This window comes from Cinclus cinclus, chromosome 3, assembly GCF_963662255.1.
Source record: "Cinclus cinclus chromosome 3, bCinCin1.1, whole genome shotgun sequence".
In the NCBI taxonomy this organism is placed as follows: Eukaryota; Metazoa; Chordata; class Aves; order Passeriformes; family Cinclidae; genus Cinclus; species Cinclus cinclus.
In genome coordinates this window covers 1220997-1236833 of record NC_085048.1, presented here as the reverse complement: position 1 = coordinate 1236833, position 15837 = coordinate 1220997, and the positions used below count along the sequence as shown (strand labels likewise).

At 47.9% G+C, this 15837-nt stretch overlaps 1 protein-coding gene across 1 annotated transcript in view; it reads right to left on the bottom strand.

Moving 5' to 3' along the window:
* Window positions 1-6254: 6254 nt before the first annotated feature.
* EPHX2 (epoxide hydrolase 2) overlaps window positions 6255-15837 on the bottom strand; it is a 30486-nt gene continuing 20903 nt past the window's right edge. Inside the window, exons 11-19 of the mRNA XM_062489587.1 lie at window positions 13743-13828; window positions 13521-13632; window positions 13335-13409; window positions 12244-12289; window positions 10752-10854; window positions 10539-10608; window positions 8597-8677; window positions 7571-7629; window positions 6255-6449 (exon numbers count right to left, since the gene is read on the bottom strand). Coding sequence (XP_062345571.1) covers window positions 6365-6449; window positions 7571-7629; window positions 8597-8677; window positions 10539-10608; window positions 10752-10854; window positions 12244-12289; window positions 13335-13409; window positions 13521-13632; window positions 13743-13828 — 717 coding nt within the window. The 3' untranslated portion in view covers window positions 6255-6364. The remainder of the gene's footprint in view (window positions 6450-7570; window positions 7630-8596; window positions 8678-10538; window positions 10609-10751; window positions 10855-12243; window positions 12290-13334; window positions 13410-13520; window positions 13633-13742; window positions 13829-15837) is intronic.

The following is a 15837-nucleotide window of genomic DNA, read 5'->3' as shown; positions in this document are numbered from 1 at the left end:
CCAAATTCCCTTCCCTCCCGTTCCCAAATTCCCTTTCCCAAATCCCCAAATACCCAAATTTCCTTCCCCAACTCCCTTCCCTTTCCAAAATTCCCAAATTCCCAAATTCCTTTGCCTTGGGAATCCTTCCCTTCCCAAATTTCTTTCCCCAATTCCTTTCACTTCCCAAATTCCCTTCCCAAATTCCCAAATTCCCAAATCCCCTTTCCAAACCCCCCTCCCAAATTCCCAAATTCCCTTCTGTTCCCAAATTCCCTTCCCCAAATCCCACGTTCCCAAATTCCCTTTCCAAAATTCTCTTCCCAAATTTCTGGATTCCCGAATTCCCTTCTCTTCCCAAATTCCCTTCTCTAATTCCCAAATTCCTTCCCAAATTTCCAAATTCCCAAATTCCCTTTCCAAAATTCCCTTCCATAATTCCCAAATTCCCTCCTTAAATTCCCTTCCCAAATTTTCTTCCCAAATTCACTTCCCAAATTCCCAAATCCTCTTCCCTTTCCAAAATTCCCTTCTCTAATTCCCAAATTTTCTTCCCAAATTCACTTCCCAAATTCCCAAATTCCCAAAATCCTCTTCCCAAATTTCCGGATTCCCAAATTCCCTTCTCTTCCCAAATTCCCAGATTTCCCCACTCCATTCCCGGTTATCCCAAATCCCAGGGATGGCCCCTCCTCCCCCCCCCCCCTCTCCCCCCCTCTCCCAGGGAGGTGACCCCGCCCGGGGTCCGGGAATTCCGGGAAAAAATTCCAAAGATCCCAGAAAAATGGCCGGGAGCCTTGGGAGAGAGGGGGAGGGGCGGCCGCTTCCCAAATCCCAAAAAAATCCGGGAGCTGAGGCAGAAAAATGGGAAAAAAAAATGGGAATTTTAAAGCCCGGATTTGGGGGGGGGGGGGGGGGGGGGAAATTCCCTCCGAGGTTGATTTATCCCGGGAATTATTTGGGGAATTTCGCTCCTTCCCTGCCTTGTTTTTCCAGGGGGGATTTGGATTCCCAAATTTCCGCCCCCCCCCAAAAAAAACCAAAAAAAAACCACAAAAAACAAAAAAAACCTGGGAAAAATCCCGGCTGGATTTTCCTCACCATCCTGGAGACGCTGTGGGAATTCCCGGTTGGAATTCGGGGGATTGATCCCGATGGATCCGAGCTCGCTCCCCGGGTCAGGAATTCCCGGAGAATGGGAGGAAAAGTGGGAAGAGCTTTTCCCGTGGGAATTTCGCAATTCCAGAGGGAGGAAGGGGCGGTTGGAAAAGCGGGAGCCGGGCAGGGATTGGAGCCAGGAATTCCAAGGATTTGGGGTCGTTCACCTTGGAGTGCTGGGAAAAAGTGGGAAAATCGGGAAAGAATTCCAGAGATTTTTGGGGGGTTCAGGCAAGGATTTTCTGGGGGGGGGGGGGGAAATCAGGGAAATCCTGGGAAAATCGGGAAAAGATTCCGGAGATTTTTGGGGGTTCAGCAGGGAATTCCCAGCTCTTGGGGGTTCAAATCCCCCCCCCCAAAAAAATTCCAGGGATTTGGGGTCGTTAACCTTGGAGTGCTGGGAAAAAGTGGGAAAATCGGGAAAGAATTCCAAGGATTTTGGGATTTGGGAAGAACAAGGTGGGGGGGGGGGGGAGGGGGGGGAGTCCCAGGCAGGGAATTCCTGGGAAAACTGAGGGGGGGAAAAAAAAAAAAAAAAAAGGGAAAAGATTCCAGAGATTTTGGGAATTTGGGATCACATGGGGGGAGGGGGAGAATTCCGGCAGAGAATTCCTTGAAAAAGGGGAAAATAGGGAAAATATTCCAGAGATTTTTTGGGGGGATTCAGGCTGGGAATTGTGGAGAAAAAAAACGGGGAAAAAAGGGGAAAACAGGGAAGAAATTCCAAATATTTTGGGAATGTTGGAGCACAGGGTGTTCAGGCAGGGAATTCCTGGGAAATGTGGGAAAAGATTCCACGGATTTTGGGATTTGGGGAGCACAGGGTGGGGTTCGGGCAGGGAATTCCTGGGAAAATCGGGAAAATCCGGGAAAACATTCCAGAGATTTTGGGGGTTCAGGCAAGGAATTTCTGGGGAAAAAAAAAAACAAAACAAAAAAAAACCCCAAAAAAACCCCAGGAAAATCGGGAAAAGATTCCACAGATTTTGGAGTTCAGCAGGGAACTCCCAGTTCCTGGAGGTTCAAATCCCCAAAAAAAAAATTCCAAGGATTTGGGATCCGGGAATGGGATTGGGGACGGGAGGAATGGGATTTTCAGCCCCAAAATCCCGGGAATTCTTTTGCCCTCGGAAGTCCCAGGAAGGAGCTCCAAGAATTCCAAAGTTTTGGGGTTTTTATTTTATTTTATTTTTTTTTTTCCAGGGGTTTTCCATATTTTTTTTCCACCCCCCCCCCCCCCCCCCGAAGGTTTTTGACCTCTGGCCCACAGGGCCAGGCTGAGCAAATCCCGGGATCATCTCCTGACATTCCCGGGATGGGGCAAAGGTCGGGATTGATCCCAAAATATTCCTTGGGATTATCCATTGACAGAGTGGGGGAGGGCCGGGTTCTGAATTCCCGAATTTCCGTGCATTCTCAAATTGCAGGAATTCCCAAATTCCCGGAATGTTCTCGGTTCCCCAAAACGTTCCTGACTGAGGAATTCCCGAATTCCAGAGCGTTTCCCAAAATTTCCGTGCACCCCCAAATTTCAGGGCATCCCTAAGTTCCAGCACATTCCCAAAATTCCGATCTGTTCCCGGAATTCTGATCCATTCCCGAATTTCCGTGCATCCTCAAATCGCAGGAATTCCCAAATTCCCGGAATGTTCTCTGTTCCCCAAAACATTCCCAGCTGAGGAATTCCCAAATTCCTGGAGCGTTCCCAGCTCCCAAAACTGAGGAATTCCTGACTGAGGAATTCCCGAATTCCAAAGCGCTTCCCAAAATTTCCGTGCACTCCCAAATTCCAATGGATCCCCAAATTTCACTTCCCAAATTCCCAAAATTCCAACGAATTCCCAAATTTCAGGGCATCCCTAAATTCCAGCACATTCCCAAAATTCCGGTCCGTTCCCGAATTTCAGTGCATTCCCAAATTTCGGTGCATTCCCTAACCGCAGGAATTCCCAAATTGCAGGAATTCCGATATTCCTCGGGAATTCCCAGTTTGCAATTCCTGACTCAGGAATTCCCATATTCCAGAGCACTTCCCAAATTCCAATGAATTCCCAATTTTCAGGTCATTCCCTAAATTCCGGCACGTTCCCAAAATCCTGATCTGTTCCCAAATTTCCGTGCATTCCCGGATTTCAATCCCTTCCCAAATTCTGGGAATTCCCGGTTGGAATTCCGGCCACCCCCACGGCTCAGTAGGAGCCTGGAACTGGGAATTTTTGGGGGATTTTCCCAAATTTTTCTCCCCTTCCCTCGGGATCTCCTGGATCCATTCCCTTGGAATCCACGGAAAACCCCGGAGCAGGAATTCGCGGTGGGAATTCTCCTTTTCCTTCCCCATTGGAAAGAAAAACTCGACAATTCCATCCGGGAAGTTTTTATTCCTCGTTCCTCCTTCTCCGCAGGTTTTTACTCCTGGGAACTCCCAGATCCCAAATCCCACATTCCCAATTCCCAATCCAAACCCCAATCCCACATTCCCAGATCCCGATCCCACATTCTCAGATCCCAAATCCCAAATCCCAAATCCCAATTCCCAATCCAAACCCCAATCCCACATTCCCAGATCTCAAATCCCAAATCCCAATCCCACATTCCTGGTCCCGAAAACCCAGTTCCCAGTTCCCATTCCCACATTCCCACATTCCCCATCCCAAATTCGGGATCCCAATCCCACATTCCCATTCCCAGATTCCCAATCCCCCATTCCCACTTTCCCAATCCCACATTCCCAGATCCCAAATCCCAATTCCCAATCCAAACCCCAATGCCCCATTCCCACTTCCCCAATCCCATTCCCGGATTCCCAATCCCCCATTCCCACTTTCCATTCCCATAACTCAAGATCCCAATCCCTCATTCCCAGATGTCAATCCCAAATCCCAATCCCAGTTCCCAATCCCTTATTCCCAGCTCCCAATCCCAATTCCCATCCCCCCATTCCCATTTCCCAGTCCCAAAATCCCAGATCCCATTCCCACATTCCCAGTTTCCAAACCCCCATTCCCAATCCCAAATTTGGGATCTCAATCCCGCATTCCCATTCCCAGATTCCCAATCCCCCATTCCCACTTTCCCAACCCCACATTCTCAGATCCCAATTCCCAATCCCACATTCCCAATCCAGATTTTGGGATCCCAATCCCCCATTCCCAAATCCCAGTCTCACATTCCCAATCCCCATTCCCAATTCCCAATTCCCAATCCCAGATCCCATTCCCCGATCCCGATCCCAGATCCCATTCCCACATTCCCAATTCCCAATTCCAGATCCTGATCCCACATTCCCAATCCCAGTTCCTCTTCCCACATTCCCAATCCCAATCCCAGATCCCATTCCCAATTCCCAATCCCATTCCCACATTCCCATTCCCAGATTCCCAATTCCCAATCCCAGCTCCCATTCCCTGATCCCAATCCCAGCTCCCATTCCCACATTCCCACATTCCCAATTCCCACATTCCCAATTCCCAATTCCCACATTCCCAATTCCCATTCCCGCATTCCCAATTCCAATTTTCTCATTCCCGATCCCAATCCGACCACCCCGTCCCACATTCCCAGATCCCAATCCCAAAATCCCACATTCCCATTCCCACAATCCCAGCTCCCAGTTCTTGGGGAATTCTTTGGTAATTCTTGGAAATTTATTGGGAATTTTTTGTTTTTGGGGGAGGGTGGGGGGGAAATCCGTTCCTTGGGAATCCTTTAGGGAATTCCTGGGGAATTCTTTGGGAATCCTTTGGGGAATTCCTGGGGAATTCTTTGGGAGTTTTTTTTTTTTTTTTTTGGTGGGGGGGAATTCTTGGGGATTTTTTTTTTCTTTTTTTTGGGAATTCTTTGGGAAAAGGCGGCTGCAGGCTGGTGGGGGGAGGGGCGTCTTCCCAAGGATTTCAGGGAAAACGGGAATTGCTGGGAAAAAATCGGGATTTACAGATTGTCGATGGTCGATCGTTAATTATCGATTATCGATTGTCAGTCGTTGATTATCGATCATCGATTATCGATTGTCAATTGTCAATTATCAATTATCAATTATTAATTAATAATTACAGGTTATTAATTATCAATTACAGATTATCAATTATCGATCATCGATTATCGATTGCTCATTATCGATTGTCATTGGTCAATTATCAATTACAGATTATCAATTATCGATTATCGATTATCGATTGCTGATTATCGATTGTCAATTATCAATTATCAATTACAGGTTATTGATTATCAATTACAGATTATCAATTATCGATTATCGATTGCTGATTATCGATTGTCAATTGTCGATTGTCAATTATCAATTACAGATCATTAATTATCGATTATCAATTATTAATTATCGATTATCGATTGCTGATTATCGATTGTCAATTGTCGATTGTCAATTATCAATTACAGATCATTAATTATCGATTATCAATTATTAATTATCGATTATCGATTTTCGATTGCTGATTATCAATTATCAATTGTCAATTATCAATTACAGATTATCAATTATCGATTATCGACTGCTGATTATCGATTATCAATCACTAATTATCAATTATCGATTATCGATTGCTGACTATCGATTGTCAATTGTCGATTATTAATTATCAATTACAGATCATTAATTATCGATTATCAATTATTAATTATCGATTATCGATTTTCGATTGCTGATTATCAATTATCGATTATCAATTATCGATTAACAATTATCAGTTATCGATTATCGATTGCTGATTATCGATTGTCAATTGTCGATTATTAATTATCAATTACAGATCATTAATTATCGATTATCGATTATTAATTATGGATTATCGATTGCTGATTATCGATTGTCAATTGTCGATTATTAATCATCAATTACAGATCATTAATTATCGATTATCGATTTTCAATTGCTGATTATCGATTATCGATTATCGATTATCGATTACCAGCATTACTCATTAAATCGCTGCCGTATTTTCCATTAATTACCATTAATTGCTAATCAATCAATGAAAACTTCCTGGATCCTCCAGGAAAAAAAAAAAAAAAATCCCGGGAATTCTTCCAGGAATTTTTTATTTCCCCCCCTCCCCCCCCCCCCCCCCCCCCCGGGATTTCAATCCACTCCAAGGTTTCAAGGTGGGAAAAATTCCCAAGGGAAAAATTCCGAAGGGAAGAATATTCCTCTCGGAAGGACCAAATCCAAGCCGGAGGGGAATTCCCAGGGAAAAAAAAAAAAAAATCCCGCTCAAAGCTTGGAATTCCCGGGAAAAGGAGAATCCGGGGGGAGCTTTTCCAGCCATTCCAGCAGGATCCGGTTCACCTCGGCCGGCCTGCGGGAAGAGAGAATTCCCGGGGATTCCCAGGAATGGGGGAGCTGGAATTCTCGGGAATGTTTGGGATCCCGGTTTTCAGGAAAAGGGACGGAGCTGGGATTGGAGAATTCCTGGGAATGGTTTGAGGCAAGAATCCGGGTTTTCAGGGGGGGAATGTGGGATCCGGAATTCTCGGGAATGTGGGACCCAGAATTCCATGGGAATGTTTGGGATCCCGGTTTTCAGGGAAAGGGACGGAGCTGGGATTGGAGCCAGAATTCCTGAGAATGGGGAGGGGGAAGATCCCGGTTTTTATGGGAAGGGACGGAGCAGGGATTGGAGAATTCCCAGGAGTGTGGGAACTGGAATTCCCAGAAATGGGGGAGTTGGAATTAAATGGGAATGTTTGGGATCCCGGTTTTCAGGGAACGGGACGGAGCTGGGATTGGAGCCGGAATTCCCTGGAATGTTGTGGGGGAAGATCCCGGTTTTCAGTGGGGGGGAACGGGGGAGTTGGAATTCCCGGGAATGTTTGGGATCCCGGTTTTCAGGGAAAGGGATGGAGCTGGGATTGGAGAATTCCCGGGAATGTGGCACCCAGAATTCCACGGGAATGTTTGGGATCCTGGTTTTCAGGGAAAGGGACGGAGCTGGGATTGGAGCCGGAATTCCCGGGAATGTGGAGAGGGAAGATCCCGGTTTTCAGTGGGGGGGAATATGGGATCCGGAATTCCCGGGAATGTTTGGGATCCTGGTTTTTATGGGAAGGGACAGAGCTGGGATTGGAGAATTCCTGGGAATGTGGGAGTGGGAATTCCCGGGAATGGGAGAGCCAGAATTCCCAGGAATGGCGGGGGAGGGGGAAGATCCCGGTTTTCAGGGTGGAAATGTGGGATTCAGAATTCCCCAAAATTTTTGGGATCCTCGTTTTCAGGGAAAAGGACGGAGCCAGGATTGGAGAATTCCTGGGAATGTGGGATCCGGAATTCCTGGGAACGTGGGAGCCAAAATTCCCAGAAATTTGGGCGATCCCGGTTTTCAGAAGGGAATATGGGATCCGGAATTCCCGGGAATGTTTGGGATCCGGAATTCCCGGGAATGTTTGGGATCCCGGTTTTCCGGGCTCTGGGAATTCCCACCTCTCCAGCTGTGTCCAGTGCCCGCATTCCTGGAGGTTCTCCCGGTGCAGCTGCGGAATCTTGGGAAGGAGGAGGCGGAAAAGGGGCTGGATTGGGTCGGGAACATTCCCAGGAAATTCCCAGATTTTTTCTCATTTTTTTCCCATGGAATTCCCAGATTTCCCGTAATGCCCACCAATCTCATAGGAACAGAAATTCCCAGATTTTTCCAACAAAATTCCCAACTTTTCCTTCCATTCCCCTCTCCTCTTCTTGTGGGAACAGAAATTCCCAGAACTCTCCCAGCTTCCAATATTTTCCCAGAATTCCCAGATATTTCCCAGTTTTTTTCCAAAACTCCCAGATTTTTCCTGGATTTCCCCCAGATTTTCCCAGAATTCCCAAATTTTGCCTAGTTTTCCCCAGAATTCCCATATTTTCTCAGAACTCCCAGATTTTTGCCTGGATTTTTCCCCAGAATTCCCACATGTTTCCCAGAGTTTTTTTCCAGAACACTCAGATTTTCCCTTCCATTCCCCCAGATTTTTCCTAGAATTCCCAGATTTGTCCCATATTTTCCCCAGATTTTTCCAAAACACCGATTTTTCTCAGATATCCCCAGATTTTCCCAGAATTCCCAGATTTTGCCTTGTTTTCCCCAGAATTCCCAGATTTTTCCCGAATTTTTCCCAGAACTCTCAGAATTTCCCCAGATTTTTCCCAGATTCTTCCCAGATTCTTCCTTCCGTCCCCCCATGATTCCTCCCAGAATTCCCAGATTTTTTGCCTGGATTTTGCCAGAATTCCCAGATTTTCCCAGAATTCCCAGATTTTTTGCCTGGATTTTGCCAGAATTCCCAGATTTTCCCAGAATTCCCAGATTTCCCCCCAGATTTCCCTAAAAAAAATCCCCAGGTTTTTTCTTAGATTTTTTTTTCCCCCCCCCCAGAACTCCCAGGTTTTACTTGGAATTTTCCAAGAACTCCCAGGTTTTCTCCAGGATTCCCAGAATTCCCGGATTTTTCCGTGACTTCCCCGGGCTCTCACCCAGCTCTCCATGCCCTTGCTGAGGTTGGGATGCAGCACCGGATCCTTCCCGGCCGTCACCAGCAGCGCCGGGATCAGGATCTGCCCGGGAGGGACGGAGGGAAATTGGGGGGATCCCGAAGGGGGAAAAAAAAAAAAAAAAAAAAAAAGGGATTTGGGGGATCCAGAGGGGATCCAGAGGGGATTTAGGGGATCCTGAGGGGATCCAGAGGGAATTTGGGGGAATCCCAAGAGGAAAAAAAATGGGATTTGGGGGATCCAGAGGAAAAAAAATGGGATTTGGGGGATCCAGAGGGAATTTGGGAGATCCAGAGGGAATTTGGGGGATCCAGAGGGGAAAAATGGGATTTGGGGGATCCAAAGGGAATTTGGGAGATCCAGAGGGAATGGAGGGGATCCAGAGGGGAAAAATGGGATTTGGGGGATCCGGAGTGGACAAACAGGATTTGGGGGGATCCAGAGGGAATCCAGAGAGGATTTGGGGGATCCAGAGAGGATCCAGAGGGAATTTGGGGACCCAGAGGGAGTTTGGGGGATCCAGGGGGGATCCAGAGGGGATTTGGGGGATCCAGATGGGATCCCAATGGAATTTGGGGGATCCATCAGAAATTTGGGGGATCCAGAGTGAACAGATGGGATTTGGGGGATCCAGAGAGGTGATCCAGAGGGAATTTGGGGACCCAGAGGGAGTTTGGGGGATCCAGGGGGAATCCAGAGGGGATTTGGGGGATCCAGAGTGAACAAATGGAATTTGGGGGATCCCGAGGGGATTTGGGGGATCCAGAGGGAATGGTGGGAATGTGGGCGATCCCAAGGGGCCCCGGAGCCTCCAGAACGGGATCAGGATTGGGATTGGGATCGGGATGGGATGGACATCAGGGATGGGATCAGGATGGGATTGGGATCTGGGATCAGGGATTGGGATCAAGATCAGGATTGGGATCAGGGATTGGGATCAAGATCCGGATTGGGATCGGGGATTGGGATTAAGATCTGGATTGGGATTGGGAATTGGGATCACGATCAGGATTGGAATTGGGAATTGGGATCACAATCAGGATTGGAATTGGGGATTGGTATCAAGATCAGGATTGGGATCAAGATCAGGATTGGGATCGGGGATTGGGATCAAGATCTGGATTGGGATTGGGAATTGGGATCACGATCAGGATTGGAACTGGGAATTGGGATCACGATCAGGATTGGAATTGGGATCAAGATCTGGACTGGGATCAAGGATTGGTATCAAGATCAGGATTGGGATCAAGATCAGGATTGGGATCAAGATCAGGACTGGGATCGGGGATTGGGATCAAGATCTGGATTGGGATCAAGGATTGGGATCAAGATCCGGATTGGGATTGGGGATTGGGATCAAGATCTGGATTGGAATCAAGGATTGGGATCAAGATCCGGATTGGGATTGGGAATTGGGATCATGATCAGGATTGGAATTGGGATCAAGATCTAGATTGGGATTGGGAATTGGGATCAAGATCTGGATTGGAATCGGGGATTGGGATGGGGATCAGAATTAGGATCAGGGATTGGGATGGGATTGGGATGGGGATCAGGATGGAGATGGGGATTGGGGATCAGGAATAGGGATGGGTGTTGGGATTGGGATCAGGACTGGGATGGGAATTGGGACAGGATTGGGATGGGGATCAAGGTCAGGAATGGGATCAGGATGGGATTAGAGACTGGGATTGGGATTGGGGATTGGGATCACAATGGGATTGGGATCAGGGATTGGGATCACAATGGGATTGGGATCAGAGATTGGGATCACAATGGAATTTGGGTCAGGATGGGATTGGGATCAAGGCCAGAAATGGGATCAGGGATGGGATCGGGATTGGGGACCGGGATGGGGATCGAGATCAGGATGGAGGTGGGGATCGGGACTGGGATCGGGACCGGGATCGGGATCAGTTCCCACCTTCCTGTCCCTGGCTCTCAGGGACCATCTCCAGTTTGCTCTCATGTTCCGGTACCAATTCAGGGCACCCCTGGGAAAAGCGGGAACGTGCCGGGAATTCCAGGAATTAACACCTCCAGCTCAGGGTCATCTTCCCTGGGAAATCCCCACTGGATTTCCAGGGCAATCCGGGAGGATCAGGATGGGATCTGGGGGCAGATCCCGGAATCCCACCTGAATCCCGATTTCTGGAATTGTTGGATGTAATATTCCAGCTCGGGAGGAGGCAGGAGGCGGCTCCCGGGCGGGTCTTCGGGGCATCCCACCAGGAGCCCCCCTGGAAGGAGAAGATCTCACCTGGAATGTCCCCCCTGACCCCCACCTTGGGATCCCCCAAATCCCTTGGGATCCCACAAATCCCACAAAATTCCCCGAATCCCTCAGGATCTCCCCCAATATCCCTTTGGGATCCCCCAAATCCCACAGGATCTCCCCCAAATCCCTCGGGATCCAACCCTCATCCTTCAGAACCCCCCTCGGCATTCCCCGAATCCCTTGGGATCTCCCCCAAAATCCCTTTGGGATCCCCCTTCAGAAATCCTTTGGGATCCCCCAAATCCTTCGGGATGTCCTCCAAATCCCTTGGGATCCACCCCAAACTTCGGGACCCCCCCCTCCCCTCAGCATTCCCAAAAATCCCACAGGATTCCCCCGTTCCCAAATCCTGCAGAATCACCCCAAATCCCACAGGATCCCAAAAATCCCACGGGATACCCCATCCCCCAAATCCCAGGGGATCCCCCAAATCCCACAGGATCCCCCAAATCCCACAGGATACCCCATCCCCCAAATCCCAGGGGATCCCCCAAATCCCACAGGATCCCCCAAATCCCACAGGATACCCCATCCCCCAAATCCCAGGGGATCCCCCAAATCCCAGGGGATCTCCCAAATCCCACAGGATCACCCATTCCTCAAACTCCACAGGATCACCCCAAATCCCACAGGATACCCCAAATCCCACAGGATCCCCCATTCCCCAAATCCCAGGGGATCTCCCCATCTCCCAATCCCACAGGAAAACCCCCCCTTTTCCATATCGCACTGGATCCCCCCAAAATCCCGCAGGATTCCCCAAATCCCAAGGGATCCCCAAGAATGCCACAGGATTCCCCCAAATCCCACAGGATTCCCCCATCCCTAAATCCTGCAGAATCACCCCAAATCCCACAGGATTCCCCCAAATCCCACGGGACCCCTGCATTCCCCAAATCCCACAGGATTCCCCCCATTCCCAGCATCCCCCAGGATTCCCCATTCCCAGAATCCCCCCATTCCCAAGGGAACCTCCCAAATCCCACAGAACCCTCACATTCCCCAAATCCCACAAGATTGCCCCATCCCCAGAATCCCCCATTCCCAAATCCCAGGGGGATCCCCCAAATCCCAGTCCCACAGGGAACCCCCCAATTTCCAAATCCCCCTGGATCCCCCCAAATCCCACAGGATCACCCAAAATCCCACAGGATCCCCCATTCCTAAATCCTGCAGGATTCCCCATTCCCTGCATCCTCTATCCCCAAATCCCACTGGATCCCCTCATTCCCAGATCCCATTGGATCTCACAAATCCCACTGGATCCCCTCATTCCCAGCATTCCCCCAGTTCCGAATCCCAGGGGATCCCCCAAATCCCAAGGGATCCCCTAAATCCCAGGATTCCTGACCTCTCTCCCAGACCCTGTGGAAGTCGAAGTTGATGGGAAGGAGATCCTGCGGGAACAGGGAATGAGCGAGGGATCCACAGGGATCCAGAATTCCTGGGAATTTGGGATCCAGCATTCCCAGGATTTGGGGATCTGGCATTCCCAGGATTTCGGGATCCGGCATTCCTGGGAATTTGGGATCCAGCATTCCCAGGATTTGGGGATCTGGCATTCCCAGGATTTCGGGATCCGGCATTCCTGGGAATTTGGGATCCAGCATTCCCAGGATTTGGGGATCCGGCATTCTCAGGATTTCGGGATCCAGCATTCCTGGGAATTTGGGATCCAGCATTCCCAGAAATTTGGGATCCAACCCTTCTCAAGAATTTGGGATCCATCCCTTCCTGGTAATTTGGGATACAGCATTGCCAAAAATTTGGCATCCAGCATTCCTGGAAATTCGGGATCCATCATTCCCGGGAATTCAGGATCCTGCATTCCCAGGAATTTGGGATCCGGCACTCCCAGGAATTTGGGATCCAGCCCTTCCCAGAAATTCAGGATCCAGCATTCCTGGAAATTTGGGATCCACCATTCCTGGGAAGATCCATTCCTTCCTGGAAATTTGGGATCCATCCCTTCACAGGAATTCGGGATCCAGCATTTCCGGAAATTCGGGTTCCACCATTCCTGGGAATTTGGGGTCCAGCCCTTCTCAGGAATTCGGGACCCAGCATTCCCAGGAATTTGGGATCTGGCATTCCCTGAGATTTTGGATCCAGCTCTCCTGGGAATTTTGGATCTGGCCCTTCTCAGGAATTTGGGATCCATCCCTTCCTGGGAATTCGGGATCTGTCCCTTCCTGGGAATTTAGGATCCACCCCTTCCCAGGAATTTGGGATCCAGCATTCCCAGGAACTCAGGATCCAGCATTCCTGGGAATTCACGCCCCAACTTTTCTGGGAATTTGGGATCCAGCATTCCTGGGATTCCTATACCCCAAGGGATTTGGGAACCACAGAGAACAGAGCCAGGAATCCCAGAAAAAAAATCTGGGATGCTCCATGAATTTTCCATTCCTTTGGCATCCGGATCCCAAATCCTGGAATCACCTCCGGGCTCGTGGAGCGGATCAGGATCTTCAGAGTCCTTCCGACGTCCTTTTCCAGCTCCGCTTCCGCCACTCCCTACCGAAAATCGGGCTCTGAACATTCAGGAATAAAAAAAAAAAAACCAAAAAATCCCAGGGAAAAAAAAAAAAAAAAAAAAACAAACGGGAAAAATCCAGGAATTCTCACCGGCTCCTGGAAATAAAATTGATAATCAAAAGCGGGATTAGATCGCAATCTTTCCATGATATCCGTGTTGGGATCGGCCGGCCGGTACGGAGTGTTCAGCGAGGCCACGGCTCTGGGAATTCCAAAAAAAATCGGGATCAGCTCGGGAATATTTTATTTCTTTTTTGTTGTTTTTTTTTTTTTTGGGGGGGGCGGATTTTCCCGGAATTTTCCGGAACTCACCGGAGCCTCTCGGGATAGAACAACGCCACATTCCAGGCCACGGCTCCTCCCCAGTCGTGGCCGACCAGGACAACCTGAGGAATTCCCTAGGAAAAAAAAAAACCAAAAAAAACCAAAAAACAAAACCGGGAAAACAGGGATCGGATCCCTCTCCGCATTCCCGCTTTTTTATTCCCGCTTTTTTATTCCCGCTTTTTTATTCCCGCTTTTTATTCCCGCTTTTTTCCGGGCTTTTCCCTCCTTTTTTTCTCTCGTTTTTCCCGTTTTTCCCTCATTTTTTTCCCCGTTTTTCTCCTTTTTTTTTGGTTTTTTTCCCCCTGTTTTTCTCTCCTTTCCTTCCCAGCATTTCCCCATTTCCTTCGGGGGTTTTTTTTCCAACTTTTTTTCCCCCTTTTTTCCACCTTTTCCTCTCATTTCTTTCCCTTTTTTCCACATTTTTCTCTCATTTTCCCCTTTTTTCCACCTTTTTTTCTCTCCATTTTTTTCCCTTTTTTCCACCTTTTCCTCTCATTTCTTTCCCTTTTTTCCACCTTTTTTTCCTCTCCTTTTTCTCTTTTTTTTCAATTTTTTCTCTCACTTTTCCCTTTTTTCCACCATTTCCCTCATTTTTCCCTTTTTCCCACCTTTTCCTCCCATTTTTCCCTTTTTTCCTCTCCTTTCCCCTTTTTCCACCTTTTTTTCTCTCCTTTTTTTCCCTTTTTCCCACCTTTTCCTCCCATTTCTTTCCCTTTTTTTCACCTTTTCCTCCCATTTTTCCCTTTTTTCCACCTTTTCCTCTCATTTTTTTCCACTTTTCCTCTTATTTTTTTCCACCTTTTTCTCACTTTTCCCTACTTTTCCCTCTTTTTTCCCCACTCCTTTTTCCCTCCTTTTCCCCTCATTTTCCCTCCTTTTTGCTTCTGTTTTTCCTCTTTTCCCCCCCTTGTTTTTCCCATTTTTCCTTGTTTTTCCCCCTTTTTTCCCCTTTTTTTTCCCTTTTTCCCCCTCCCTTTCCCCCTCTCATTTCCCCCCCCTTTTTTTCCAGTTTTTATTCCCATTTTTCTCCTGCTCTTTCCCCCTCCGATTCTCCCCATTTTTCCGGAGTTCTTCCCTCTTTTTTTTTTTTTTCCTTCATTTCCCTCATTTCCCTTTTTTTCCTCCCTTCCCCCCCATTTTTCCCATTTTTTCCCATTTTTTTTTCCTTCCCTTTTCCCCTCATTTTCCCACTTTTTTTTCCCTATTTTTTTCCTTTCCCCCCCTTCATTTTGCTTTCCCCCCCATTTTTTCCCCTCTTTCCCCCCTCGTTCCTCCCCCTTTTCCTGTTTTTTTCCTCCTTATTTTTCCCCTGCTCTTCCCATGATTCTCGGATTTTTCCCTACTTTTCCCTCTTTTTTCCCCACTCATTTTTCCCTCCTTTTTCCCTCCTTTTCCCCCCTCATTTCTCCCCTTTTTGCTTCTGTTTTTCCTCTTTTCCCCCCCTTGTTTTTCCCATTTTTCCTCTTTTTCCCCCCCTTGTTTTTCCCATTTTTCCTCTTTTCTCCCCCCCTTGTTTTTCCCATTTTTCCTCTTTTTCCCCCCCTTGTTTTTCCCATTTTTCCTCTTTTTCCCCCTTGTTTTTCCCCATTTTTCCTCTTTTTCCCCCCTTGTTTTTCCCATTTTTCCTCTTTTTCCCCCCCTTGTTTTTCCCATTTTTCCTCTTTTTCCCCCCCTTGTTTTTCCCATTTTTCCTCTTTTTCCCCCTTGTTTTTCCCATTTTTCCTCTTTTCTCCCCCCTTGTTTTTCCCATTTTTCCTCTTTTTCCCCCCCTTGTTTTTCCCACTTTTCCTCTTTTCTCCCCCCTTGTTTTTCCCATTTTTCCTCTTTTTCCCCCCCTTGTTTTTCCCATTTTTCCTCTTTTTCCCCCCCTTGTTTTTCCCATTTTTCCTCTTTTTCCCCCCCTTGTTTTTCCCATTTTTCCTCTTTTTCCCCCCCTTGTTTTTCCCCATTTTTCCTCTTTTCCCCCCCCTTGTTTTTCCCCATTTTTCCTTGTTTTTCCCTCCTTTTTTTCCCCCCTTTCCCAACCTTTTTCCCCCCTCCCAATTTTTTTCCCAATTTTTTTTTGTTGTTTCCCACCATT